Here is a 27,685-nt window from a genome sequence, read left to right on the forward strand (position 1 = left end):
CGGAGACCTATCCCTACGTTCTGCCTCCTACAGTCTGGAGACATTAGCTTCTCAAACACAATCTAAATCCTCAGAAGGAAATGAACCTTTCGTTTCCTCAGCTTTTTTCCCCTCCTTTGGGGAGATTTGCTTGCTAGATGCAGATATGGCAGCTATATAGTCGAATGAAGCCAACTGGGTGACCTTGCACCAGTCATTCTGTCTCAGCTTTAGGCAGAAGGCGATGGCAAACCACTTTTGAAAAAACTTGCCAAGAATTAAAAAGGGACTTGTCCAATCAGTCACCAGAAGCCAACGTTGACTTGAAGGCACCCCTCCCCCCAAGCAAACATATTTAATAAACTCCTGCTTAGAAGCTCATGTAGTTATTTATATCCCACCTTTATTAACTTTATAAGGTGGCAAACATACATAATACTCCTACCACAGAAACCTGTGAGGTGGGGTCGGGCTGAGAGAGCGTGACCGGCCCAAGGTCACTCAGTCGACTTTCATGCCTAAGGAGGGACTAGAAATCCCAGGCTCCTGGTTTGTAGCTTGATATCTTAACCACTAGACCAGACATGTCAAACACAAGGCCCGGGGGCCAGATCCGGCCCGCGAAGTGGTTTTATGTGGCCCGCGAAGCCATCCTGGAGACAGTGAGGGAACGGCCCCCACTGCCTTGGCCCTGGCCCAGAGACCCTCCTCCTGCCAGAGACATCAGATCTGTCCCACTCCTGCCCAGGCCCCCATAGGCACCCTTGATGTGAACGATGTAGAGCTGGCCACGCCCACCCAGTAGGCCATACGCACTCTGGCCATGCCCACCCAGTAGGCCACGCCCACCCAGGCCATACTCACCCGGCCCCCTGAGGGCAACCGCAATGCTGATGCGGCCCTCAGTGAAATTGAGTTTGACACCCCTGCACTAGACCAAACTGACTCTCAAATAAGCTGCAAGCCATATTGAGGGGGGAAAATAAACAAAAGGAATTTTATAGCCCTAAGATCTTTTCTATATCATCGTGCGTCACAAATGGAAATTGACCAAGTTTGACCCTATCAGAGTAGCAGAGAGATTTTCATATTTGATTCTGTGTTGATGATGGCACATCAGTTGGCTCAATTGCTGCTTTGCTGCAGAGATAAACCATGTCAATAAAATCATTTATATTATACCTTACCAAACTTCAGTCTCTCCCCCCCTCCCCTCTAATTCTTTAACATGTGTCTATTCCATTCTTTGGCTGCTGCAGTTTATATGTACTGATCAGATAGGGCACCTAGGAATAATTTTGTGAACTCCAGTGCTAAAATTCTTCTACATTTCAACCAGAATACCATCAAAATCACTGGTGTAACAACAGACCTTCCAACTAAAACTGAGTAATTTTGGGGGGGGGGGCAGATCACCCTAGTAGGCCTGCCCTTATTGGACATGAGATGCAGATATAATGCAACTTTAATCAAACACTGAGCCACTTATGACAATCAAAAGATCTAAGGTACAGGTAATCCTCAACTTACAACCACAATGGAGCCCAAAATTTCTGTTGCTAAGGAAGACAGTTGTTAAGTGTATTTTGCCCCACTTTATAACCTTTCTTGCCATAGCTGTTAAGTGTATCACTGCAGTTCTTAAGTTCGTAACCCGGTTGTTAAGTGAATCTGGCTTCCCCACTGACTTTGCTTGTCAGAAGGTTGCAAAAGCTGATCACGTGACCCCAGGACACTGCCACCGTCATAAATATGAATCAGTTGCCTAGCATCTGAATTTTGATCACATGACCGTGGGGATGCTGCAATGATCATAAGTGTGAAAAATGGTCATAAGTTACTTTTTCCAGTGCCATTGTAAATTTGAACTCTTGTAAGTTGAGAACTACTTGTATTCCTACCAAACAAACTGTTGTGTAGTGGGTTCTGGAGAGCAGGAAGGACGCCGAGACAATGAGTACAGCATAGCAGCTCTTTATTAGGTGGAAGGGACTGTACTCAGGGAATAGGGGCTACCTGCGCTCTTTATATACCTGGCCAGCACCTGGCCAGGTACTCAACCAACCAATCGGTTTGAACCTCTGTTTCCCGCCAAAATGCTTCCCGCCAAAACAATTACAGTTCAACACCTCCTGGTGGTGACTCTTATACACAGCTTTAGGTGTTGCAATAAAGCTTAATACATAACACAAACATCTGCCTGATCTGAATAAGAATATAAACTAAGCATTTGATTTTTGTTGTGTGTTGACATTATAGCTGTCCTTGGTGCCATAGGCTTCTGAATTGCTCCAAAATTCAGACACTGAGAATATGACTATTCCGCCCCTAGATGTCATAAATCTAGAAAACCTCAGCATCAACTCCAAAGCTAGCTCTGACTGAAATTCTGTCAGGCAATAGGAAATGACCTGACAATGTTAATTCCTTAATTTATCCTTGATCCAGAGCTTCTATCCTATAGACCCTAACTCTGCTTGTGGCACCAAGTTCAACAAATACCATCCCTGACTTCCACCTCATATTAGCAAGCAGGCCTGATGTTTAAAAACAGACGGACCATCCTTTAAAACATGTACGAAAATCTCATAGTCCCACCCTTGTAAGACTATGATGTACAGTCCCAACATCGAGGACTTATTCAGTAAACCATAGTTAAAAACTGTGTCAAGCCTTTGCTCAGGATTGGAGTCCAGTGCATACACATGCAAGATTCTACTTGTATAGGATTTTGGAAAATGTGTTTAAGTCTAGATTTTAATTCTAACTATCCCTTCTCTTTCCATCACCCCCCCCCTCATCTTTCAGGCTTTATCTTCCCTAGCTAAGATCATGAAAGAATGCTGGTTCCAGAGTCCACCAGCAAGACTCACAGCTCTGAGGATTAAAAAGACACTGAAAAAACTCAGCAACTGCTTCCACAAAGCCAAATACTCTCCTAACTTCTAGGACCAGAGATTGGATTTCTAACTCCTTAGCTCAAAGGAAGTTCAAGGTCACCCGTTCAAAGTTTCCTGCTGGTCCTGGCCTCTGTCTGTGGCTTCAGTAAACCTCCTTTGAAACTTGACCAAGAGGATTTGGACTAGAGCTGTATGGTTCAAACTGACTCTCTGCAGGGAAGTTTCACAGAACAGATGACAGCTTCTGGAATCCTTAATTTGTTCCTCTAGCAACAAAAGGAGGGGGGGCATGCCCACTTTTTAGAGAATGTACATTAATATAAATACTCCCTGGATCTGTAACCTGACGCCAGCCCGTCTCGCCACCAAATCCTGAAAAATGGGAGGGATCCCACTTGCAAAGAACACAGCTGCTATGCCCAAAGGGGTGGCTGCCTTTGAAATGCCAGTTAAGGATCATTTGCAAGGTAGTGTTTAGATTGAACGTATAAAATCTCTTCGTGCCTCTAGCTGTGTGTGCATGCATGTGCATACATGTGTGCAGAGGAGCCATTTCAAAAATGCATGCAATGGTTTAAAGGGGCAGATACAACTATGCAAACGTTTGTGCCAGATGAATCTGAGACCGCTCTATCTGTCCATATGTGAACATGGTCAGCGTGATATTGCTTTGCTTGTATATGTAGTCATGATTTTTTATATATATAAGCCTTAATTTAATAGCACAAGGCTCCAAAATGGCTTTCCATTCTGTAATTGATTTTAGAACCAGCCCTGACTAGCCCTGTCATATAATCCCAGAACATGATCAGTAAAAACAGGGTGTAGCAACCATGCTGAACAGAGCTGGTTTTACTCTCTTTATGGATGGGAGACAACTAGTGAACCTTACGCACACGCACATAAATGCACATGCACACATATGATGCATTTTTTCGGCATTTGAATCCAGCAAGAGTTAAGCATCACCCACACTATAATGTTCAGCCACTGCAGCTTTTCTTAGGTGTCGTCATTTTTTAAAGGCAATTTTTAGCCAATGTCCAACAGCTGGATTTGCATATACGTACATCAACTTAATTTTGAGAAATTTAAGTATGCAGATGCAATGTAAGACAAAAGTCTAACCAAATAAAAACTTCACCCTTTTGATTTTAAAATGGGGGTGAGAGGAATGGGCCCTGTCTAAAATATAAGCTGGGTCAATCATTACTCTTTCCACTTGGTGTTACTATATTGCATGGATGAGTTGCAATAGCTGTAAGCTACACAAACCCTGTGCACAAACTGAGTCCAATAATTCCACTAAGACTGAGATGGGTAGATTCCTTCTTGACATGCCAGATATATCTATAAGTGAACAAATTGCAAAGGCTAAGGCCTGTCCTTGTAAAATTACTATTTTGAATAAAAGGGTGGAAGGTGGAAAACGTTGGCAACTTTTTAATCAGACCTAAGACTGAACATTTGAATAGCCTATTACAAAATAAGACAAAACATTAACAGGAAAGTGTAATGGGGAAGGCCTGTTCATTCAGGAGAATTGTGCTAACATCTCCAAGGAATTAGCTTTCTATGTCTTAGAAATGTATATCAGCACATAACATATCCAAGATCGCTGAGTAGAACTGAGTGAAAAACACATAATCTCATTTCATCAAAAGCCTCGAAATTGCTTTGAGATCATTACTAATTTGCACAGAAATTATTTTTGTATTTATTAAACATGCTTGGGGGGGGAGGTGGGAAATCAGCAGCTTTTTGTTATTTTTTGCAAAAATGTTCCAAAATAACTGGGTCCAGACAGAGATTCTATAATGGGAAATAAGGATGAGAAACACAAATTAACAAAGGAGGACAAAGAGTTTCAGGGGAGAAAACAACAGTTTTGTGTTTTTTTTTAAAGCTACAACTCCATTCAGAGACCACTTAAGTCCCATTAGGACTAACAGGAGTCAAGTGTTCTAAATGCACTCCCAGATGGCAAGTAATAATTAAACTATGCCTTTTCTTTCAGCTCATAAAAATGAGTGGTACATGCAAGCTTGCTGGATTACAGTAGTTTAAAACAGGAGAGAAAAAAACGTATTTGTTGAGGGACACATCCAAAGCTGAATTGGAATCTGAATCCAGGATTTCCTCTAGCAAACATCTGCTTGTCAAAGTCTTTTTTTGACATTTGCCATCAGATGCTTTAATAAGGCTGATTGAAAATATATCTATGATACTGGGAAGCTGGTCTCATTGATTTTCAGGAAATTACATGCTTAATGCTTTTTGGCTTTTAGACGCACATAGTATTTTATAAATAAAGCCTAAAAATGTCAGCAATAAATGTACAGTAATAAAAAAGGTTTTGCAGATATACCTATCATATACCATAATCCGAGGTAGGGTGAGCTTCAGGATGCTTGTCAAACATTCACAAATGCACAGTTTGTCTGGGTTCAATCCTGATCTTTTGGGATAAAGATAGAAAAGTTAACTCTCTGGAACACAGGAAAAGCCACTTTTAGTCAGTTTGTAGAATACTGAACTAGGCAGTTTCTTATGTTCCTAAGTGCTAAACAGCTGCATGATTTCATAGCCAATTGCTTGCTGATTGCTAACTGCTGTTTATCCAGGATAGATGAGTGTCCAAAATATTGCGGCTGGCTCCATGTTATTAGTCTAGGAAGTTTTGAATTCCATGTAGAACAGGCTGGAATTTTTATCAAGTTATTTCCCCATTAAGAACCCAATCAATTTTTCAGCTTTGATAATGGATTTTGCACAAAGCTGCAAAATAGCACATTGGTAAACCAAGACAATGCTATGTTAGATGCATCTGCTATTCCAAACCATCATCGCAGCTTATTTTCTAGCAAAAGGGTGCCCCTGCAGCCCTCCAATTGGCACAGAAGCTTAGCTGTATATTTATTTTAATCAGAAGCTTGCCCATGTGAACCAGTAACATATGTAGTAATAAGTCTACGTATCCAAACAGCTCTGATCAAAAGTAATTAAGCATAAATCATTCCATGTGCTGAAAGAAGCCCTCATGTGCAGACTCTAAACTTAGGGACAAATCTCAGTCTAAGCTAAATATGGATTTGATTAAAAAAGAAAGAAAAAAAACCTCTGGTCTCCATAGCCACTGACACTGATAGCAGAGATGTGCAAAGCTGCAGGAAGAGAAATTTAGCTTAACTACGCAGATAGGCCCAATTTCGTACACACATGTTTCTCTCATGCATATGGGATCATAATGAGGAACCATAATTTCTCCTTAGAGAATAGATGGCTTCCCCCCCCCCCCCAGCATGTGTTCAGAAATTCCTCTATTATTTTCTTTGCATGTCCATCCTGGTATCTGATTGTTGAAGGACCAATGGATACACACTGCCAAAGTGCTGCCAATATTGTTCATATAGCTTCTCACTGTTTAGTTTACATTCTTTTCTTCACCCTGTAAACATTAGGTAACACTGAAAATGATTAGGCATTCATAGTTAGATTTACAACTCAACTGTGAATGAGCCCTGTGCACAATTCTTATACAATGTCCGTAATTTTCCAGTGAATATGTGAAGTTTTGGTATTCATGTAATGTACGCACTCATGTCTCTGTTCAGACACCGATTCATTTTGATAAAGATAGATGGATCCTATAGCTGATAATACACCAACAGTTGTTTGAGTCTTGCGTAACTACATTAAGATATAACTTTAATTCAGGGTCAGACAAAGTGGTGCCCCCAAGCTCTCCGTCCCACCTGATTTTTATACTTTTTTAAAAAAAAAATTAAAAAATAGAGAATAGGAAACAGGCATGCTGCAATGCAAAGCAAAACGCTCTAGCACCATATTAATTTGGAGCAATGCCTTTGGGCCCCATAAAGGCCCACTGGGAGAGTAGAAAGTACACTGGGGGTGGGGAAGAGGGATTTTGTTCTCTGGCTAAATGGGCATTTGGGGACTACCCTTGCTCATTACAGCAGTCATGATCAAAACAGGCAAGTCCGTCTGGGGGCCCTTTGGGGAGTAAAGCTCATCATGTGCTCTCAACATTATGAATGCGCCCCTAGGCTGAGCCCACCACCTTACTTGGTTAAGGGAATCTCAGTCTGACTGAAGACCCTGAGCAGAGAAAGCCCATACACAGTGATTTCATTGTCTCTCTGCAGGAAACCCTGCCAGTCCCCTGTCATACTTGCATACATGCAAACTTTGATCTTCCAGCTTTTGTGTACCCTGAATGATTTCAGTGATAGCTGGCTGTTCTTTTATGGGCCTTTTCAGCCTTCTAGTAAGCTTTTGATTTTCCTTAATCCAGTAAAGCTGTAATTGCATTTGCTTGGGAATAAATCTTACTGAACTCTGCAACCCTAAAAACCCTGAGAAAGTGAACGGGCTGTAAACCTACTCCGAGATACAGTATGACTGTTTTGTTAAAAAATTCTTTTCTGTTCAGCTTCGAGTTTAAAGGGGCAAACAGACTTATCAAGAAGCAAATCCCCTCACTATATATGCGGTGCTTACATCTGAGCTGACAGGGATAAAACTGTCCTCTTATTTATGGATACTTTGTTGTTCCATACAAAAAGCTGCAGGGATTTATATCCCTTTTGCCCCCCCCCCCATTTTTTAAAAAACTATAGCGAAATCTAGAAGAAACAACTGTGAAATCCTTAGGATGAAAAATAAAGATGAGACACCAGGAAAAAAACCGTTACTGTGGTAATACTGAATACTTTTGTAATTAGCACCAGCAGAAAAACTGAAGAAGCAATATGGAGGCCTCAGTTCTAACTAGCTATGATGATGCTTGTTTTCTAAACTAGCTCCAGCTTTCCCTACCTTTACTTCTAGAACTAGAAACAGAATTTCAAAACTGAAGAAACTGCTTTTTTGCTCACGGGCTGTTCTCAATTTGCACAGAATGACATTGGCCTTCATGATACAGGCTATATATTGTTCTGTTCTAGATACAGGAAAGTAGTGGAACTCTAATTGTTGCAAACTATAAATCCTAGTGATTTCCATCCAACCAAATAATGGTGAGGATGCTGGCAGCTTCAACTCACCAACATCTGGATGGCCATAGCTTTGCTCTATTATTATTAATAGACATGGTTTCAATGTGCTATTTAATTTGCAAAATAAGCCTTTTCTGATGCAGCATGTGTATTTACAGATTTTACGGGAAGGGAATAAGATGCATTGCATGTATGTTTTCACTGAGGAAAAACCTTGGCTTTGAAGGCCATGTTCAGGAGCAAATTGCATTTTGATTAAGCAGATCAACTCTGCAGCCACTGGAAATCAATCTTTGTTTAAACAAGACTATACAGGTTCAAAATACCCTGAGTGACCCAAGCTTTTATCGGCAAAACTACTACAGCTAGAATTCCAGGAGTTTCCTGTTGATAGCAGCAACAAATTCAACCCCTCCATTTTTAAAAAAGAAATCAACTGAGACAGAGATGAAAGAAGCACATAGGCCAAAGATTTTGTTGAAATGACTCTGGTATAAATCTATGATAAAAATCTGAATGTGCAATTACATTTCCTGGAATATGTTATTTCCTCACTTCTTTGTCACTAATTCCAGTAATGTTGCAAAATGTTATAATGTACATGAACTGAAAGTGACCTATTAGATAATCATTAGACTTAAAAGCCCTTTACCAAGGAAACATGCTGCATGCCTTAGCTTGTTAACAAGGGGGGGGGGCAGTTTTAGGACCATCCCAGTGATAAAACCATCAAAATCCCTGTCTCACAACTCATTATCATTAGACAATTAAAAATGGGCTTGGGATTTCAATTCAACTGAGCAATAAAATACATAAATACACTGGTCTGAGAAGCTCCAAATTATTCCCAGACTAAATACATTTGCCAAGTTGCCTTCCAAGCCTGGGCAGCCTGCAACTCCCAGAATACCCAGGCAGCATGGCTAGTGTTAGAAATACTAAGAGGTGAAGACTACATACTGGTATCCAGAGTGGAAATTGACACCTCTCAGTTCTCAGAGTCACCTCACTGTATGCAAAACCACATGTATACTAGCAACAACTATCTTCTAAAAGTGTCATCCCCAAACTGGAGCAATCCAGAAACATTAGACTACGCCTGCACTTACAATTGGAAATTCTGCAGGTAATTGTTGGGAAAAGCTCCTCTACAATGTAAGTTAGAAATTTTCTCTATCAAGTTTCTCAAACAGAAACTGAGACGGAAGATGATTAAATCCGATCACTAAAGTAATATTACTGTTTGAGACAGTCCTTTACAGGTCTATTTACTACAGTCCCCATAAGCTAAGTAGAGACTTATGGATAAAAAGTGCAGTTGGAAAGTGTATTTGGGAGTTGTTCATGAGTATCTGTCTAGTAGCTTTTGATCTTGTGGAAGCTTGTTGCCACATTTAGAATTTTGAATATATGTCATTGGTCTATTTACAAAATGACTTTTTGTATGATGGTTGCTCCCAAAATTGTTACCTCGACTTATCTTTTGGCTGGCACTCAACATTTGTATTAAGAGTGCTAAAGTGGTGCCCACTTGAACTCCAGAGTCATCCTTGGCAATAATGATCCTGGAGACTGACTTACTATCCTACTAGATCATTCAGGGGGACCTGTAGACACATCAGTACTAGGCTCCATGTTCTGTTAAATGTTTTCCTAACTGAGGTCACTTTTTTTTCCAACACAGCAGAACAAGCAATATATACAATTAGATACGCTTAGGATTTGCAATGATGTCAAACTTCTCCAAATTCTACTGATCCAGAACCCAATTTGCAGTCCTCAATGGCTCTCATGTTCCTTCTTGCGTCGACTGAAGGAGCAATAGCTCCCAATTTTCCATCTTATTTCCCCCTCTGCACATGGATTAGAGAACAAACTAAAGTATATGATATTGTCAAGAGAGTAAAAGGAATTGCAGTGGAAATGGCCGGGTCACATACCCAGAAGAACAGAAGGCAGGTGGTCCAAGGCAGTCATAGAATGGATCCCACTTGATGAAAAGTGTCCACGAAAGAGACCTAAAACAAGATGAATGGACGACATCAGCAAGTATTGTGGGCCCAATTGGCAAAAGAAAGCTCAGGACTGTATTGGTTGGAAACACGCAGAAGAGGCCTTCAACCTGCAGTGGATAGACTAAAATGGCTAAAATGATGATAATGATGATGATTTCCCCCTCTGCTCCAGAATTATATCAAATACAAACCAGAGGTGAGAAATCACAACCAACAAGGCAGGATGTTGGATTCTTTCTCAACTTGCTTGCTCTTCTGAAGGAACTAGGTCTTAAACAGGGAAGTCTGGATTGAACAGGCAAAAAAAAGTAATTTCTCCACATATTAATTTGGAAATCTTAAACCAGGATAATTCTAAGATAATGGTCAATATGAAAAGTTTTTGGGGGAGGGGGATTTGGGATCCTCTGACATCAGCACATATTTGTTTGAAAGGCTAGCCTTGCGTAGTGCCTCTGCTTAAACTTCAAGCTAAGGCACACTGTGATTTGTTTTCTTTTGGATCCATGTGCTATATGAACCCATATGCAGTTTATATAATAAGCGAACACTGAAATGACAAAATATGTGAACAGTCTAACTTGACTCCTCACTATTTCAGAACTATGTGACTGCTTTTCTAAAAAAAAATTGGAGAGGAGAGTATGAGATACACGGTCGATGTGATTATTTGAAATATTTTCCCCAAATTCTCTGGTCTTTCTTCACATAGCATGCTTCTTTTTCAGACTTCCCAGGTCTGCAATCTCAGAATCTCTCCTGGCAGGAGTCTTACAGCTAGACAGGCTCTCTTGACTTAAGCTTTGGAGCTCTGGTGTAACTCTGTCCAAATGCACGCAGACTACAAATTCCACAAGTGAATCATGAGCTGAGCTTTCAGAAAGAATTTAAGATAGGGATTTTCTAGAAGGCAACTGCTCCAACAGCACATCTGCTTCCCAAGGGACCAGCAACAGCAGAATATACGGGGATAAAAGGCAACGTGGAACTCCACGTCTCAAACAGAGCAAATGTATTTTCAGCGTTAATCTGTATGGATATATGCGTTTTTTGGGGAGCCACCAATATGGCTTGAAAGGACTCAAAAACCAAAGAGCTCTCTGAATTTAGCACAACTCCCTGTTCAGTTCAAATGTTGAGTATCTGAAAATAGCTCTTCAGACTTAGGCATATCCAATGTCATTGTGTCTGCATTTTACACGCCATCAACTTGTTCATGAAGCACTAAACCACTGGCTTCTGAATCCCACTCAACACTGGCCATTCTAATTTTATTTGAAATGAAATCATTTTCAAGCCCATAATTTAATGGTAAGAAAACTTACACAGATAGTGTCTTTATCAATTAACATATCAGTTAACATAGAAACAACAATTACATTCTATCTTGGATACATTTAAACATATGATAAACTACCTATTTTTGTAAAAATTACACATATATTGTATTGTTTTTCCCCCCAATGTAACAACAGCCTGATATTTTACGGTGGGGTCTATATACCATGCTAAAACTGTGGTTTACTTTAACAATTGCTTAGTAAATAAACTACAGTGGCTGAATTCATTCATTAGACGTAACAAATAATTCCAACAGAAGAGAATATATGTAACTCAGGGTTGAACTGTGGAGTCCTTGGTGCTCTCAGAGCTTGGTTGTTTGCTTTCAGACATTGCATTAAACAAGGAACAAGCTCCACACTCACTAACACTGATGATATTATCTAGTCAGGTAATTAAACATTTGCAAGCACACAACCAAGCTCAAAGAAGCACTAAGGACTCCACAAAAACAAATGAACTTTATGGCTCAGTTTCATGTGTGATCCCAGCCTATTTCCATAAGCAAACACATTTTTTCTCTGTTGCTGAATTTAACATGTAACCATAAAGCAGAACCAAATCATCTAAAAAATATAATAATAAATACGTTCACTGGATGTTACAATATTTGGTTGACATTTTCCTATTCAAGATGTGCATTATTTCACTATTTCCTGATCCCTGTCTGGGGCGTGCAATATTTCACTATTTCAATATTTCCTGATCCAAAACACAAAGTTCTTCACACATGCCTCACCACATTTTTTAGTCATATGCCACATAGTAACAATTTGTACATGTGAATAAGCAAGGATGCATAATGGGAATGGTACTCAGTGGAGTTCCATAGTGCTCTAACCTGGGCTGTTTACAGTTTTATTAATGACTTGAATGAAAAAGTTGAGGGGACAATGATCAAATATGCAGATGACACAAAACTATGAGCAACAGCTAGAGAAACAGAAGACTCTAAAAGACAGGCTTTAACAGTAGGCCAAAATGAAGAGATGAAATCTTGCAAGGTAAAATATATATTTAAAAAATGAAAGGCACAAGAACAGGATAAGTAAACAATAATACATGTAAGAAAGATCTGGGTGTTTTAGTAAACCACAAGTTGAACAGGAGCCAGCCATGTAATGCAGCTGCTAAACATGCAAATGCTATATTGTGATGTATTAACAGAAACACATTAATTTTTCATTCATAAGTAATCACTGTCCTGCTCTACTCAGCATTGGTCAGGTTCCACATTGAATACTGTGTCCAGTTTTTGGCACCACATTGGGAAACTACCACGAGTTCAAAAAAGGGGCACCAAGATGGTGAGGTGGTTGGAAACCAAGTCCTATGAAGAATCATTAAGAAACCAGGTATGTCTGGAACAGAAATTGGGGGGGGGGGGGGACAGACAGACACTATCAGTCATCAGACAACTAAATGGTTGTCACAAGAAGAAAGAGAGCGACATTGTTCTTTTTTGCTCCAGAGGGCAGGATGGGAACCAGTGAGCTGAAATTATAGCTTAGGAATTTCCTAACAGTAAGCACTGCTGCCATTGGAGGTATCCAGACAGAAGTTGGGGAGCTATCTGTCTGAAATGCATTGGTGATTGGTCCTCGTGCACCAAGTAAGAGTTCAGAAGTATTTGCAATTGTAGTTGTACCTGCAATTATTTAATCAATGTTATGGCACAACTCTAGCAAAAAAAAAACACCAAACATATAATACTAGATAACTAAATAAGCCTACTTTTTTATCATCCCTCAATGATTTGATGAACTGGCTTTAGAAATTATTTCAAGTGAGAAAAGAATTTGAGATTTTCTTGGACTGCGGTGGTCTTACACTTAAGAGTTATGAAGTGGCTAAGTTGTGCATGAATATCTTTCTTTATGCAATCATGGGGGGGGGTTTACCACCTGACTTCCCATACTTTCATTATATCTCAAGAGTCAGGACATCATGAGGAAAATCCTTGGAGGAGGGGCATTTTTGATAGCAGTGCTTGGCCACTACAAAAGGACTGACTATTCAGCCTTTGAAAAAATATTAGAATTTATCTCTTTTTTCCCCCTAGAGAAATCCAAAGAAATCATCCATCCAACGTCTGCTTATATATTTGCTGGAGAAGTATGAAAGCTCAATCACACCCAACGTTACCGTGTATTTATCACAGCCATTAGAGCAACATGCTTTTTAAACTGAGCTGCCCCAATGCAGCTGTGTCTGTGGGCGTTTTATCATCGCCAACCAATCGTGCGAAATTTACTTCGTTAAAAAGTATCTGATGTGAGCCTAATGTATTGTTAATCATAAAATGTTCTCCGTCTTGTCCCTCGGGTGGCTTCAAATCTGTGCCCGAGACACCAGCTCTGACTTCATGTCTTCCAAGCCCTCCTTACACGAGGCGCTTCAGGGAGGTCACTTCCCTAGATTCCATCCCCCCCCCCCCGGTATACACACGCACACTTTCAACCCCCCGTGTCCTGAAAGGTAAAGCGATGATCTCCGGGCTCGCACCCAAAAACCCTGTACCCGCCTTCCTCCTGCCCTGGGCACGCCTCCCTCTCTTCTTTGTATACCGCCACGGATTTACTGTCGGAGGATTAATTTACCATTGCGCTTCGCTTCCCTCCCTCCTCTCCTTTAAAAGCCCCAGTGCCACATCCCCTTTAAAAAACCGGCTGACTTGTCCTCTGTTAGAGCTCGCTCGCTGGCGCGCGCGCTCTCGCTCTCTCCTGATGTCTAATTCGTCTCGCGCTGCCGCCTTTGCCGCCGCCGTTGTTATTCGCGTCTCCTCGGAGCCCGCGTGAGGCAGGGCGACTGCGGAGCTCTCTCTCTCTCTCTCTCTCTCTCTTTGCCTCCGGCGCTGCCGTCGCCGCGAAGCCGTTGCCATGGCGGGGGGGCTGGCTCGTGCTGCTGCTGCTGCTGCTGCTCTCCGCGCCCTCCCCCCGCCCGTTGGGCTGGCGCTGCTGGCGCTGGTGCTCGGGGGCCAACGGGGGGCCCAAGGTGAGCGTGGGTGAGGAGGAAACGGAGCCCGAGCCAACATGGCGGCGGGCGCTTCGGCGCCGGGCTGGGCGTGGGAGGGCGGGGAGCCCCCTCCGAGCGGGAACCTTGGGGCACCTTCCTCCAGGTGTGGCGGTCTGCGGGAGGGTGAAGGTGCCGCCATAGCCTCCTGGGCCTGGGGGCGGGCGAGGGGGAGCCCGAGTCAACCGAGAGTCGGAGGGGGATGAGGAAGTCATCTCTCTCTCTTCCCCCTTCCACCGCTTTCCTGAAGCCTTTCCCCACAGGGTCGCTTGGGGTGCAGTTGCAGGGGGCTTGGGGCTGAGGTACAGGGCCCACGCGGGCTTGAGGTAGCGAGGTGCATGTAGGGAATGGGGAAGGTATGGCGGATAAGATGATGGAGGTGTGGGGGAGGAGAGGCTGGAGTAAGGGAGTATTCCGGTAATTATGGGTGGCATTCAATCTGATTTGGCAGGACACCCATCAGAATGTGTGGTTGTTTTGTGTTTGGTTTTTTTTGCTTTTGTTTTATTTTGAAGCTGAGACGGGTTTTGCTTTGATCTTTTCGTGGTCTTGAATTCTGTGTCTGTGATGCTTTCGATGGGGTGGATGGAGGTCACATGGCTGCAAAGCCAATGAGACTCATTGTTTTCAGGAACTGTTGCGGATCGCATTTTGTGATTAGCAGTTAAAAACACACACCCTTCAATGGGTACCATAGCATTGAATTAAAAAAAAAACCAACCACCCCCCCCAAACTCTCAGTAAATGGCAACACGGTACTAGAAAGATGGTATTAGATTTGAATTCTAAACCTTTTTAAATTGGCTATAAGCCAGCGGAGCTTGTGTTCCCCCAAAAGCCTGTCAAGCTTAATGACTGAAGATTCCTCTTTGCTGGCTCAAAAAAAAAGCATCCTCAAATTAGCAACCAATCAAAACTTAATTTTGTGTTTGCAGACTTCTTTATTAATATATTTCAAAAGAAAAGTATAGGATGTTGCCTTAGAGGACATACTATATACTAGAGCTTTTGATGAGAGATCTTGTTATCTATAGATACTTCTTTTAGACAACTGGCAAGCAGAATTAAGAAAAGTGAATGGCTAGAATCCATTATAAAAAGGCAGTCCTGTTTCTGATATGTTAAAAACCTGTGTTAAACTTGGTGAGTTTTGCCATATGGTAACCTGATTGACTGCTTCAATACGTTCAAATTACTTGGTCAATTTGTAATGAGTTAGTCTATATTAATCTTCAATTTTTTTCTCCCTGGTAGCATGGATGACCAAAATTATGATCTGAGTGCACATATAGTCATTTAAAATAATTTAAGTTTAGGTACAGTTAATCTTTGCATGGAAGATAATCTGAAGTCTAATGTACGCTGCAATGATTTTATTTTGGGGAAAGCGTATAATGAATCAAAGCCTTTAACCAATTTTCCAGTAACAAAAGTAAACTTGATTTATATGTGGAGTATAAAAAAATGAATGAGGAGAAAATACACTCGTGGACAATGGACATGCTGGGATTATCAAGGAAGCTGAGGATGGAAGTTTCAGTCCAGGCCAAAAAAAAAATGCTACCCCACACTGCAAAATGAGAACCAGCAATTTGGATAGGTTTATTCATTGGTGGGGGGGGAGGAATAAGAAATTTCTGTTAGTCATTGTGGCTATAAATTTAAAGGTATAAAACTGATACGTTCTTTACCATGTACTGAGACTATATGGGAAGTATTGCATTTATATTTTCTATGGGCATCTGACTGGGTGTTGTAGAAATATACTTTTAAGCTGAACCGCTTTTGCATGCTTTTGCATCTTTGTGCAGACCGGTTTCTGGCATGCCATGGCCTGGTGCCGGTCCACGGACAGGGGGTTGAGGACCTCTGGTATAACAGATACAAATTCAATTAGCAATAGAATGTTTAGGATTTCATCCTGAAATATTTAATATGGGTGGCAGTCCTTGTGAGCTTTGTAAACAAATTAGTATTATGCTACCTTGTCTCTTAAAGATGAATTACCAGTAAATATTTTTTTGAAATAGGTTAAAAGTTATAAGAATATATGATGTAATAAATTTAGACTATAGGATAGTCGTAATCAGACAACAGGAGTCATAGCTATCTAGCATGGAAGATACTTTTTTTTCCTTTTTTTAATTTATAGTACTTAATTCCTTCAGTAGTTGCCTGCAAGAATGGCCAGAGATGGTAGTGAATGTTCTTTCTAAGAAGAAGTAAGCTAAGATACTCAATTGTTTTAGATAGGATATCAAATAATTTTTAATGTTTAACCTTAATTACAGACTTACGTGGCCAACCTCAGGTGAAAGTGAATTTTAGAAAATTGTGGGTGTATTTATAGTTAAATAAGGGACACGGTGGCTCAGTGGGTTAGGACGCTGAGCTTGTCGATCAGAAGGTCGGCAGTTTGGTGGGTTGAATCCCGAGTGCCGCGTAACAGAGTGAGCGCCTGTTACTCGTCCCAGCTTCTGCCAACCTAGCAGTTCGAAAGCACGTAAAAATGCCAGTAGAAAAATAGGGACCACTACGGTGGGAAGGTAACAGCATTCCGTGCGCCTTTGGCGTCTAGTCATGCCGGCCACATGACCACGGAGACGTCCTCGGACAAGTGCTGGCTCTTCGGCTTTGAAACGGAGATGAGCACCGACCCCTAGAGTTGGAAACGACTAGCACGCATGTGCGGGGGAACCTTTACCTTTACTTTTTTTATAGTTAAATAACTGACTATGAAAATCCTCATGCAGATGAAGAAGCTTTGTCTTTGATATTTCAGTCTCTGAAAAGCTTATATTGATTTCCTTGTAATTTATGCTTGTTCAGAAAAATAAACAGGAATGGGGAAATTGACTTGATTATTTTTTGATGGCTTTGTTTGGGTAGATGATTACTATTTCCAGGAAATGCTGCTGCTTATTTTTATAATGTTTCTTGATAAAGTGTGCATGTGTTTCTATAATGACTATGCAGGCATGTAAAACTGTGCAAAAAGATGTATTTATCAGTGAATGAGATCAAGGAAGGAACTAATTCTGCCCAGTTACAGGTGAAGGGTATCAGTAAGTGAAAGTTAGATACAGGCTGTATTGCAAACAGCAAGAACTGTGAAAGCTTATTTTTCCAGTTGCCTGTTTACAGGCACAATGTGCTTTTTGTTCCTTGCAGAGAAGGGCAGTTTTTAAGCTCGTTCTAATTGCAATGGATATGTAAGGGTTTTTAAAAATATAAATTTGAACTATCTTTAATTATGTACAAAATATAGTTCACATTGATGTTTCCTCAGTTTGATTTCACGTGATGTTTCCTCATCATATGATTGAGGAAGCTTTATGATGAAAAATCTACTCATTTCTTAAAACATTAAAATGTTTTATATTATATTTGAAATCTTAGTAATTCTTAGAACATGGATGTATATAGCTCAGATTGTTTTGAATACAAAATAATTTATGCTTTATTACTTTCCAAGAAAGATGCTATTTAAATAGAGGCTAAGTGCACTGTCCCAAAAGGCAATTTTGATACTTTAACAACAACAGTAATTCAGCGTGACAGATACAATTCTATTTCCCTGTTCTGGCAACTGGGCAGTCTGTCCTATTGTGAATGAAGGCTTTGGTAGGAAACTGCTTTTGCAAGTGACCTCAATTAAAACATCATACAATATTCAGGGACTGTCAGTGCGGAATTTGATTACCTATGCACAAATCAAGTGGGTTTATTATCAAAGTTGGTTCTCAACTCTTACATTTCAAGAAGGCAGATAATAAAGGGATACCTTCTATGAGGCTCGTTAAAAGAAGCCTATTGGAAGGCAATGAAAACTGAGTTGGCAGCCCTATAGTCATAACTGCTGGGATTAAGAAGCAATAAAATTGGAATATATTCCTGAGAATCAAGAACTGATTGCAATACCTGTTGTTAAGCTTAAAATACTTGGTAAAATTTATTTTAAAGAAAATGATTTAATCATCCAAAAGATTATTTATGTATGTAATTGTGAATAAGACCATCTACAGATAAGCCAATCCCCAGAATTTCAACTGAAATACCATGAAGTAGGTTTCACTCATATAAGCTGAGTCTTGATTTTTTAACCACAATGATAGGCAGGAAACTACAAACTTGCATCATCATTTACAAAATTACATTATTTTAAGGCTGTGATGGGCTTTAAAAATCTGAGCTATGGTCCACAGATAAGACACCCCTGAGATTTGCTTTGCATTTTGGAACCTAAAATTTTTACTTATCCACAAATATGTAATCAAAGTATTTTTGATATGAAGCGTAGAATCTGCGAAACAAGAAATGTTATAGAGTTGTAGATAAGAAAAAACATGCCAGGGAAATGTGCATGCACATTGGTATAACATTTTGCTATTTATAACAAAATAAATTATTGGGGTGTTACTGTAGACAGAATATGTATAGAAAAGGAATCCCAAAGTTGTTTTTTTCAAGAGGCAACTGTTTTTCTTTGAAGACGTTTTGCTTCTCATCCAAGAAGTTCCTTCAGCTTTTGGATGAGAAACGAATATCTTCAAAGAAAAAAAAGGAAGTCCAGTTGCCTCTTGAAAAAGCACCTTTGGAACAACTATGACCTGGATGACTGAGAATCTCCATAGATATATATAAAAGGAAATAATATTTTAACAATGTTCTGTATTATACTTTCTTCTGACTGTGTGTGTGTGCACGCGTGCGTGCAGGCGCACGTGTGTAGGAGTCCTATTTCTACTTATTTTAGATTCCAATAGATGCTTTTCATTGTAAAAAATACGATTAGGAATATTGTATGGAACTTTGCACAATATAAACCTGCCCTTAATCTGTTTGTACATTGGCTTTAAATTTCAAAAGGAGAAATCTAAAAATTATTTCAAGATAATAATTCACAGTGTTAGCTCTGAAATTTAACAGGTGCATATAACTCTACGATTCAGAAGTATTCAGAACATAGATTGAAAGGGTATGATTTTGCTTTAAGTGTCCCACTATTCTCAGTTCTGGCTTTATGGAAATTGGGTAGTGCTAAGTTAATTTCATCCTTCATATTTATAAGCTTTAATCACAGAATGTTTTAACTCTGTAATATAAATGTTGAGTGGGCTGCATTTAACTTGATTTCCTCTCATGAGCTTTTATTGGAGATTTGCTGCCAGATGCAGTTAATAGCTTAGAATGTTGCTTAAATATTAACAGGCAAATACTTAAAGAACAGCCAAAATACAAAAGTAATATTTCAGTAGACAAATTATATAGACTTAAAATGAAGATGCCTGGAGTTACTCAAATGGATAGATACATTATAGCAAGCTGTGGTTCACTTGTTTCATACAGCTGGACAAGTCTAATTAGGAGGAGATGTGACAGTGGAGGTCTGTGGAGAGGAGCTGAATAGATGTACCTGCTCTTAAATGAAACCTATTTCTGTTTATTTGAACCTTCAGGAGTCATTTTAAAGACCCCTAAAGCTGCACCCTTATACCAATTAATTGTGGGTAAGCCTTTTTAAACATAGTGGTACTTTATTCTCAGTTGTATTTGTGTTTATCAAGAATTAGAAAGCAGAAGATATGTATTCTGATTGACACCAACTTATATTATTTATTTAAATTTGTTATAGCTCCCAGTCATAGTAGCATTACTAAATCTTGGACCTGGAAGAATATGAAAGTTTTTAAGGTCCTCTTGCTATCTGAAGCTTAATACTTGGCAACCAGAAAAAGTGTATTCTGTGATAACTGAAATTCCACTCCTGAAAAAGGCTTATTAGGCAGAAATATGGATGTATGTTTGGTATTTTTAAGGCTATCTTATCCAGGTATTCCACAATGCTTTGTAGCTGATTTTAGGCATTCAAGGTGTTAGTTATGACGTACAAAGCCCTTCATGGCATGGGTCCGGATTACCTACGGCAACACCTGCGACCGGCGTCAACGTCCCTCCGTCCAGTGCGCTCCCACAGAGAGGGCCTCCTCAGGGTGCCGCCGATCAAAGAATGCCGATTGGTGACCCCCAGGGGGAGGGCGTTCTCTGTGGGCGCGCCAGACCTTTGGAACAGCTTACCGGTTGAGCTCCGGACGGCCCCCGACCTTCGCTCCTTCCGGCGCGATCTCAAAACATTCTTTTTTGAACAAGCTGGCCTGGTCTGACGGGATGGGGTTGGGTTTTTAAAATTAGTTCTTAACTCAATATGTATTGATTTTATGGGCATGATGTTTAATTGGTTTTTAATGGTTTTTTAATTTTTGTATCTGATTTTTATTGTGTATTGCCCTGTTCACCGCCCTGAGTCCTTCGGGAGAAGGGCGGTATAGAAATCAAATTATTAAATTAAATTATTAAATTAAATTTGATGCTTTAATTTTAAACTATTGATTTCTTTTGCATACTCTTGCTGAATATTTTTATTGATTTTTACCATATTTCTATGGTATTTTAAAATTAATGTAACTCAGACACTGTTTTTTTACTGGACATGGTTATGGTTTTAAATGTATCGATAAAAAGCACTTGTTTATTGAAAAAATAGAGAAAAACAAAGGTGAGTATGGCCTTTATTTCCCCACCCAAATTTGTGTCATAACAAGTTGGCGTTCTGTCTGTGATTAAAGTACAGTGTCAGTTCATTTCAGCAAAAATGCATACCTTGTAGATCTCTTGTACAAGAACAAAGCTTTCATTCTGAGTCTCTGAAGCTTAATATTAAGCTTGTTTAAACAGCTTCTTCAGGGGTTGGGTCTGACTTGCAGCAGAATGTCAGACATAAGCATGCCAAACAGATATAAATACAATTCACAACAAGCTTGTCTTGCACCTTTTTTCCAGTGCATCTTATCAGAGGTGTAGATAAAGATCTTAATCAGTGAGCTCTTATGGTGTCCAACCAGAAATTTTCTTTTATTTAATTATATTAGATTATATACTGAGGACATCTACCTCCACCCTCTATTTAACTGCTAGAAAAAGGTATTTTTTGAATTTTGCATTTGTGTAGGGTTTTTTTTTTTAATGTTGGACTTGCTCAGACAACCTCAGCTGCAGTCTGAATCATTTTGTTAAAAAAATATATACTTGCCTCATACATGCCTGTTGATTTATGAACGTTCTCCAAGCTGAAATAATAGGGAGTCTGCTAGTTTGGTTTTTAATGAGGCAAAAAGATTCATTCTCAGTTGCTACCTAGAACTGAAATGCCAGAATTGTCCCAACGCTTTTTTAACTGGTTTTTGCTGGTCATCACTTCTTCCCAGAAGGGTTGAAACCGATTTAGCTGATTGCTTCTTTAGATTGCCAGTACAATATGTTGTAGACAAAGGAAGGAATCTTGTTACATTGCCAGTTTGGAATATATATTAGTTAGCATTTGTTAAATGCCTAAGATAGTTGTATAGAAATTAGAAGATAAGATGGTATCTGTCCACAACTTCAGATTCTTTTTTTTTATTGAAAAGTTTTACAGTACATTTTTTAAAAGACAAAACCCCTCCCAACCCCCTCCCCTCTCCCCAAGCCTCCCCGACTCCTCCCTCCCCCTCCCCCCTCCCCGACTTCCCAGAGCTAAATACAGGGTATAAAAATACAAACAATCATAATCTACCATATGCAAACAACAATAAAATATTAAATTCTATCGCACTTTAACTTATTGAAATAACTACAAGTAATTTATATATCACATAAATCCAATACTTATTCAAATGCTAGGTGAAACTTTTTAGTCCCATATTTATTCTGAATGTAATCGATCCATCTTCTCCACTCCACAATATATCTCTGTTGCGACTGGTCTTTCAAATACGCTGAGATCTTTGCCATTTCCGCCAAATTGGAAACTTTTAAAGTCCATTCTTCTATAGTCGGCAGTTCTTCCTTCTTCCAATATTGCGCTACTAAAAGTCTCGCTGCCGTAATTAAATTCAACATCAACTTAGTGTCTACAACAGCAGTATCTGTAATAATGCCCAGTAAAAACACTTGCGGACAAAACTTTATCCTTTTCTTGAATATGTTTTGCATATTCCACCAAATTTTAATCCAAAAAGCTTTAACCTTTTTACAAGTCCACCATATATGAAAATACGTTGCATCTTCACAACCACACCTCCAACATTTGGGCTGACAGTTCGGATACATACTTGCACAAGTTCAGATTCTAATAGACACAGTGCAGGAGGAAGGAAATGGGAAAACGTTTTGGAGCAACCACACCTTCATTGATCCTTCTTCCTGAGTGACAGATGGTGCTTTCATTATCCTTATGAGTACTTCTTACAGCAGAGAAGCTCAATTCATGCACTTATCTTCTGTGGAGGCTTTACATCTTGCTTTCTTTTAAAGATCCAGATATATTGTGGTAGGCAAATATACTTCAGAAATGGTTTTGGAATACAGAGCAAACTTTCTATTCTGTGGTACGTTCTATGCATGTTAACTGTTGGAGGTGGAGTTCATGGTGGTTGGGGATCATCAGGTTATGGGAAGACTGCTCTAGAAAGTTTACAGGTAGTCGAATTACGACCACAATTGAGCTCAATATTTCTATTGCTAAGTGAATCATTTGTTAAGTAAACTTTGCCCCATTTTACAATCTTTCTTGCCACAGTTGTTAAGTGAACCACTGCAGTTATTAAGTTAGTATCATGATTGTTAAGTGAATCTGTCTTCCCCATTGACTTTGCTTAACAGAAGGTCAGATGTCCCTGGGACACTGCAACTGTTGTAAGTATGAATCAGTTGCCAAGCGTTTGAATTTTGACCGTGGAGATGCTGCAACTGTTGTGTGAAAAACAGAAGTCACTTTTTCAGTGCTGTTGTAACTTTGGTTACTAAATGAACTATTTTAAGTTGAGGACTACCTGTATAAAAAAATTAAAAAATAAATTAGGGGGAAAAGAAGGAAAGGACAGAGAAAAAGCAAAATTGGGGAACGCAGACAAGAATTGTATTGTTTTAATTTGGCATCCGGATAACATAATTTTTATTCTGAAGAAAAGTAAGATGAAAATAATAGGAAAAGGCTACTATTTTTTATCAATCCTACCTATAGAATTATAATAGGAAGGTTATCCATATTTCTAGTATAAATATCTTGTCATTCATTTTATTACTAAGAGGCTGGGTTTTTTTTCCACTTCTTGTGGATGCAGTGGTTAATTATAAATGACCTACCCCTAATATGTGGACTATGATGATGTTTTTTTCCTCCAAATTGTACACTAAATTTTTCAGAACTGATAAATGTATACTGTTTCCTAGTCATTGGCTACTGGACAAAGCTCTAGCTAATTATTAGCGGTACTTCGAGTTGCATTGGTGCCTCACCATATTTACAGAATTAAATCTAGATTAGGATAGTTTTCTTGGTCACTAACGATAAAGCCATCAGGAAATAATTAAGGTTGTACTATTTCTAGTTAAAAGGAACAGCTTAGGTTTTATTCCTCTTCCTTGGAAGAAACACTTCTGTCGTCTGAATCTGCAGTACTGTTAAAATCAGTAGTTTCTATGGCTTTTGATTCTTAAGTATATTCATGGACATCCAGAAACCAGGTTTTTGCATCTCTTAGCCTTTCTATTGTTTCATGTTAGTCTACCCTTTTTCTTGATTTATTTCCAAATGTGAATTTTTTTCACACATTCACATTTTATATATAATTTAAAACAAAATATTAGGAAATACTTAATCTCTTTTCTAAAATATTTCTAAACTTTGCTAAGCGGTATTTAAGCTGATAATTTTTTTGTAATGAAATTTGCAGAATTAACCATAATCTGAAAGATACTTTCAAGTCTAATTTGACTCTTAATTATTGTGTCCATGCAGCTTTTGGAAGATGTTTTGTAAGTGGTTTGCCATTACTTTCCTCCAGTCAATATGTTTTTCAAATTCCCAAACAACTTTAGAAGAAGTCTGATCCAAGTATGGCCAGCATTGTTTGGCTTCTGAGATTTACTACAGTTAGTTAGACAGCGTCATTTGCCGATAGCAAAATATGTTAATTTGGAATAGTGATTAAGGCATCAGGTTAGAAACCAGGAGACCATAAGTTAGGCACAAATCCAACTGGGTGACCTTGGCCAATCACTTTCTCTCAGCCTAGGAAGGAGGCAGTGGCAAATCACTTCCGAAAAAACTTGGCAAGAAACCTCAGGGATTGCCCAGGCAGTCTCAAGGATTGGACACAATTAAATAACATTTTTATTATATAAATGGTTTGATAGGGAAAATATAAAGAATTCAATGTTTTTGAATTAGAAAGCTTACATAGTCCATTCATACAAAAATGAACTATGAACTGTCATCCATATGATTTAATAATGTAGTAGGCACCATTTCCATTACCTTAACATTTGGTAGTAAAAGATCATGAATTCAAAATGCTGGGGACAGGAATTCTTCATAGCTGTGCTTTGCATTCTTGAATTAGCTTTCTGTATATTTAACCTATGTCTCACACCTTAAAAATTGTTCCAATGCAAAAACAATGTGAATTTAAAGTTGTTACATCTCACTTTTACAATGCAAGTTACTTCTAAACCTTCTTGCAATAAATACTATATTACTGTTCATTTATTTACCAAATATTGTATGCCACAATAATCAGAGATTCTTAGCAGCTCACTAATACAGTTTCTAAAATTCAAGGTAATAATAAAAGGAATACAGCATAACTAATAAAAGCTCACTTAAACCCAAACAACAAAGCACTCAGTTCCAACATATCACCTTTTATGTACCAAAGATGCAACAAAGTTGCACTGTCTTAATTGCTTCCCGAAAGATGAAAATAGAGGGGCCAGTTGTGGGGCTTATTTCTGAACCTAACTCTTCAACTTCATACGAGGAGGGAATCCTCAACAAATCTTTGTGGCATACAGTACACAAAGAGGATTACATGCGTTGCAAAAGGAAGGAAGGACAGACTGAAAGCCTAATAGAGCATATAGGTCATGATAGCTGATGCTTACCATCTGGTGCCTCTTGTATAGGTGTCACCCAGATTAAGTCATCTGCTGCTGCCTTCTGTGCTAACTAAAGTTTCCAAGCAGTTTTAAAGACAGTCCCTAGAGAGTGCATTATAGCCATCTATGCACAAGCTAAGAAGGACATGAGTGACAGCTGCTAAGGCGTCCTATTCCAAGAAAGGTTGTGCTGCTGGTATACCAGATAAAGTGAGGCAACAGTTCTGGCCATAGCTCCCACTTGGTATTCATACTGAAGCTGTGAGTCCAGAAGAGTTGCATCTCCTCTTTGGAGATATTTACAGAATATCATCAGCATATTGATAATGCATTACTCCAAATTAACAGATGATAATTCCCAAAACTTTCTTACAGATGTCCAATAGGATAATTTAATTTAATTTAATTTATTATCATTTCTATACCGCCCTTCTCCCGAAGGACTCAGGGCGGTGTACAGGGCAAGAATAAAACACAGAAATTTACAAAAATTAAAAGATAATTAAATGCATGCCCGATTAAAATACAATTGATACATAGTAAAAACCCCAATAAGAATGATAAAAAACCCCACCAATCCCCCCTCAGGCCAGGCCGGCTTGCTCGAACAAGTATGTTTTCAGATCGCGGCGAAAGGAGCGCAGATCGGGCGCCGTCCGGAGCTCAACCGGTAACTGGTTCCATAGCTCCGGGGCGCCCACAGAGAAGGATCTCCCCCTGGGGGCCACCAGACGGCATTCTCTGACCGGTGGCACCCTGAGGAGGCCCTCTCTGTGGGAACGCACAGGGCGCAGGGAGCTTGATGCCGGCAGCAGATGTTCCCTGAGGTACTCCGGCCCCATGCCATGGAGGGCTTTGAACACCATTACTAGCACCTTGAATCTCACCCGGAAGACAACTGGCAACCAATGCAGCTCACGGAGCAGAGGTGTCACGTGGGAGTATCGGGAAACTCCCAACACAACTCTCGCGGCTGCATTCTGTACCAGTTGGAGCCTCCGGGTGGTCCTCAAGGGAAGCCCCATGTAGAGGGCGTTGCAGTAGTCTAGACGAGAGGTCACGAGCGCGTGAGTGACCGTGCATAAATCATCCCGGCTTAGATAGGGCCGCAACTGGCGCACCAGGCGAACCTGGGCGAAAGCCCCCCTAGTCACGGCCACCATGTGATCTTCCAAGGTAAGCCGCGAATCTAGGAGGACTCCCAAGTTGCGAGCCCTATCTACGGGGGGTAATAATTCACCCCCCATAGAAAGAGATGGAATATCCGAATAGACCCGGGATGAAGGTATGCAAAGCCACTCGGTCTTGTCGGGGTTGAGTTGAAGTCTGTTCCTCCCCATCCAGACCCGAACCGCCTCCAGGCAACGGGACATCACGTTGAGGGCATCACTGGGGTGGTTTGGGGTAGAAAGAAAAAGCTGGGTATCATCAGCGTACTGATGATACCCAACTCCAAAGCCACGAATGATCTCACCCAGCGGTTTCATATAGATGTTGAACAGGAGAGGCGAGAGGACCGACCCCTGAGGAACTCCACAAACGAGAGACCTCGCGGTCGACCTCTGCCCTCCTGTCAACACCGACTGCGAGCGTCCCTGGAGATAGGAGGAGAACCACTGTAAAACCGTGCCTCCCACTCCCAATCCCCTGAGACGCCGCAGCAGGATACCATGGTCGATGGTATCGAAAGCCGCTGAGAGGTCCAATAGGACTAGAACAGAGGAATGACCCCTGTCCCGAGCCCTCCAGAGATCATTCACCAGCGCGACCAATGCCGTCTCCGTGCTTTGCCCGGGCCTGAAACCCGATTGGTACGGGTCTAGATAATCCGCTTCATCCAGGACCAAAGGGAGCTGATGCGCCACCACACTCTCAACAACCTTCGCAAGAAAGCGAAGGTTGGAGACCGGACGAAAGTTGTTCAATACAGCTGGGTCCAAGGCAGGCTTCTTGAGGAGGGGCCTCACCACCGCCTCTTTCAAGACGGCAGGGAAGCTACCCTCACTCAAAGAAGCTGATATAACTGCCTGGAACCAGCTGCGTGTCCTCTCCCGGGCTGCATAAATCAGCCAGGAAGGGCACAGGTCCAATAAACATGTGGTGGAGCTCAGTCTCCCCATAATCCTGTCCACTTCCTCCGGAGTCACAGAATCAAACTCCTCCCAAGTGATATCGACAAGACCACCCGCGTCCTGATCGCCAGACTCTGCCCAGTCGGAGTCCAGACCGGTCCGAATCCGAGTGATTTTGTCCGACAGATAATTGTTAAACTCCTCGGCATGACCCTGCAAGGGTTCCTCCCTCACCTCCTGATTAAGGAGGGAGCGAGTCACCCTAAACAGAGCGGCCGGGCGATTATCTGCGGACGCGATAAGGGTAGCGAAGTGATTAGACCTCACCACCCTTATCGCAGTGAGATAAGACCTAATATGGGTTCTTAGTC

General features: G+C 40.4%; 2 protein-coding genes across 2 annotated transcripts in view; both read left to right on the forward strand.

The window, feature by feature from the left end:
- The window catches only part of ACVRL1 (activin A receptor like type 1), a 36,912-nt gene extending 33,863 nt beyond the window's left edge, over window positions 1–3,049 (forward strand). The window contains exon 8 of the mRNA XM_081316455.1: window positions 2,788–3,049. Within this exon, the coding sequence (XP_081172581.1) occupies window positions 2,788–2,928 (141 nt within the window). The 3' untranslated portion in view covers window positions 2,929–3,049. The remainder of the gene's footprint in view (window positions 1–2,787) is intronic.
- Window positions 3,050–14,015: 10,966 nt separating this feature from the next.
- The window catches only part of ACVR1B (activin A receptor type 1B), a 48,321-nt gene continuing 34,651 nt past the window's right edge, over window positions 14,016–27,685 (forward strand). The window contains exon 1 of the mRNA XM_081321974.1: window positions 14,016–14,247. Within this exon, the coding sequence (XP_081178100.1) occupies window positions 14,133–14,247 (115 nt within the window). The 5' untranslated portion in view covers window positions 14,016–14,132. The remainder of the gene's footprint in view (window positions 14,248–27,685) is intronic.

The sequence above is a fragment of the Vipera berus genome, assembly GCF_964194415.1.
Source record: "Vipera berus genome assembly, chromosome: 2".
NCBI classification, from domain to species: domain Eukaryota; kingdom Metazoa; phylum Chordata; class Lepidosauria; order Squamata; family Viperidae; genus Vipera; species Vipera berus.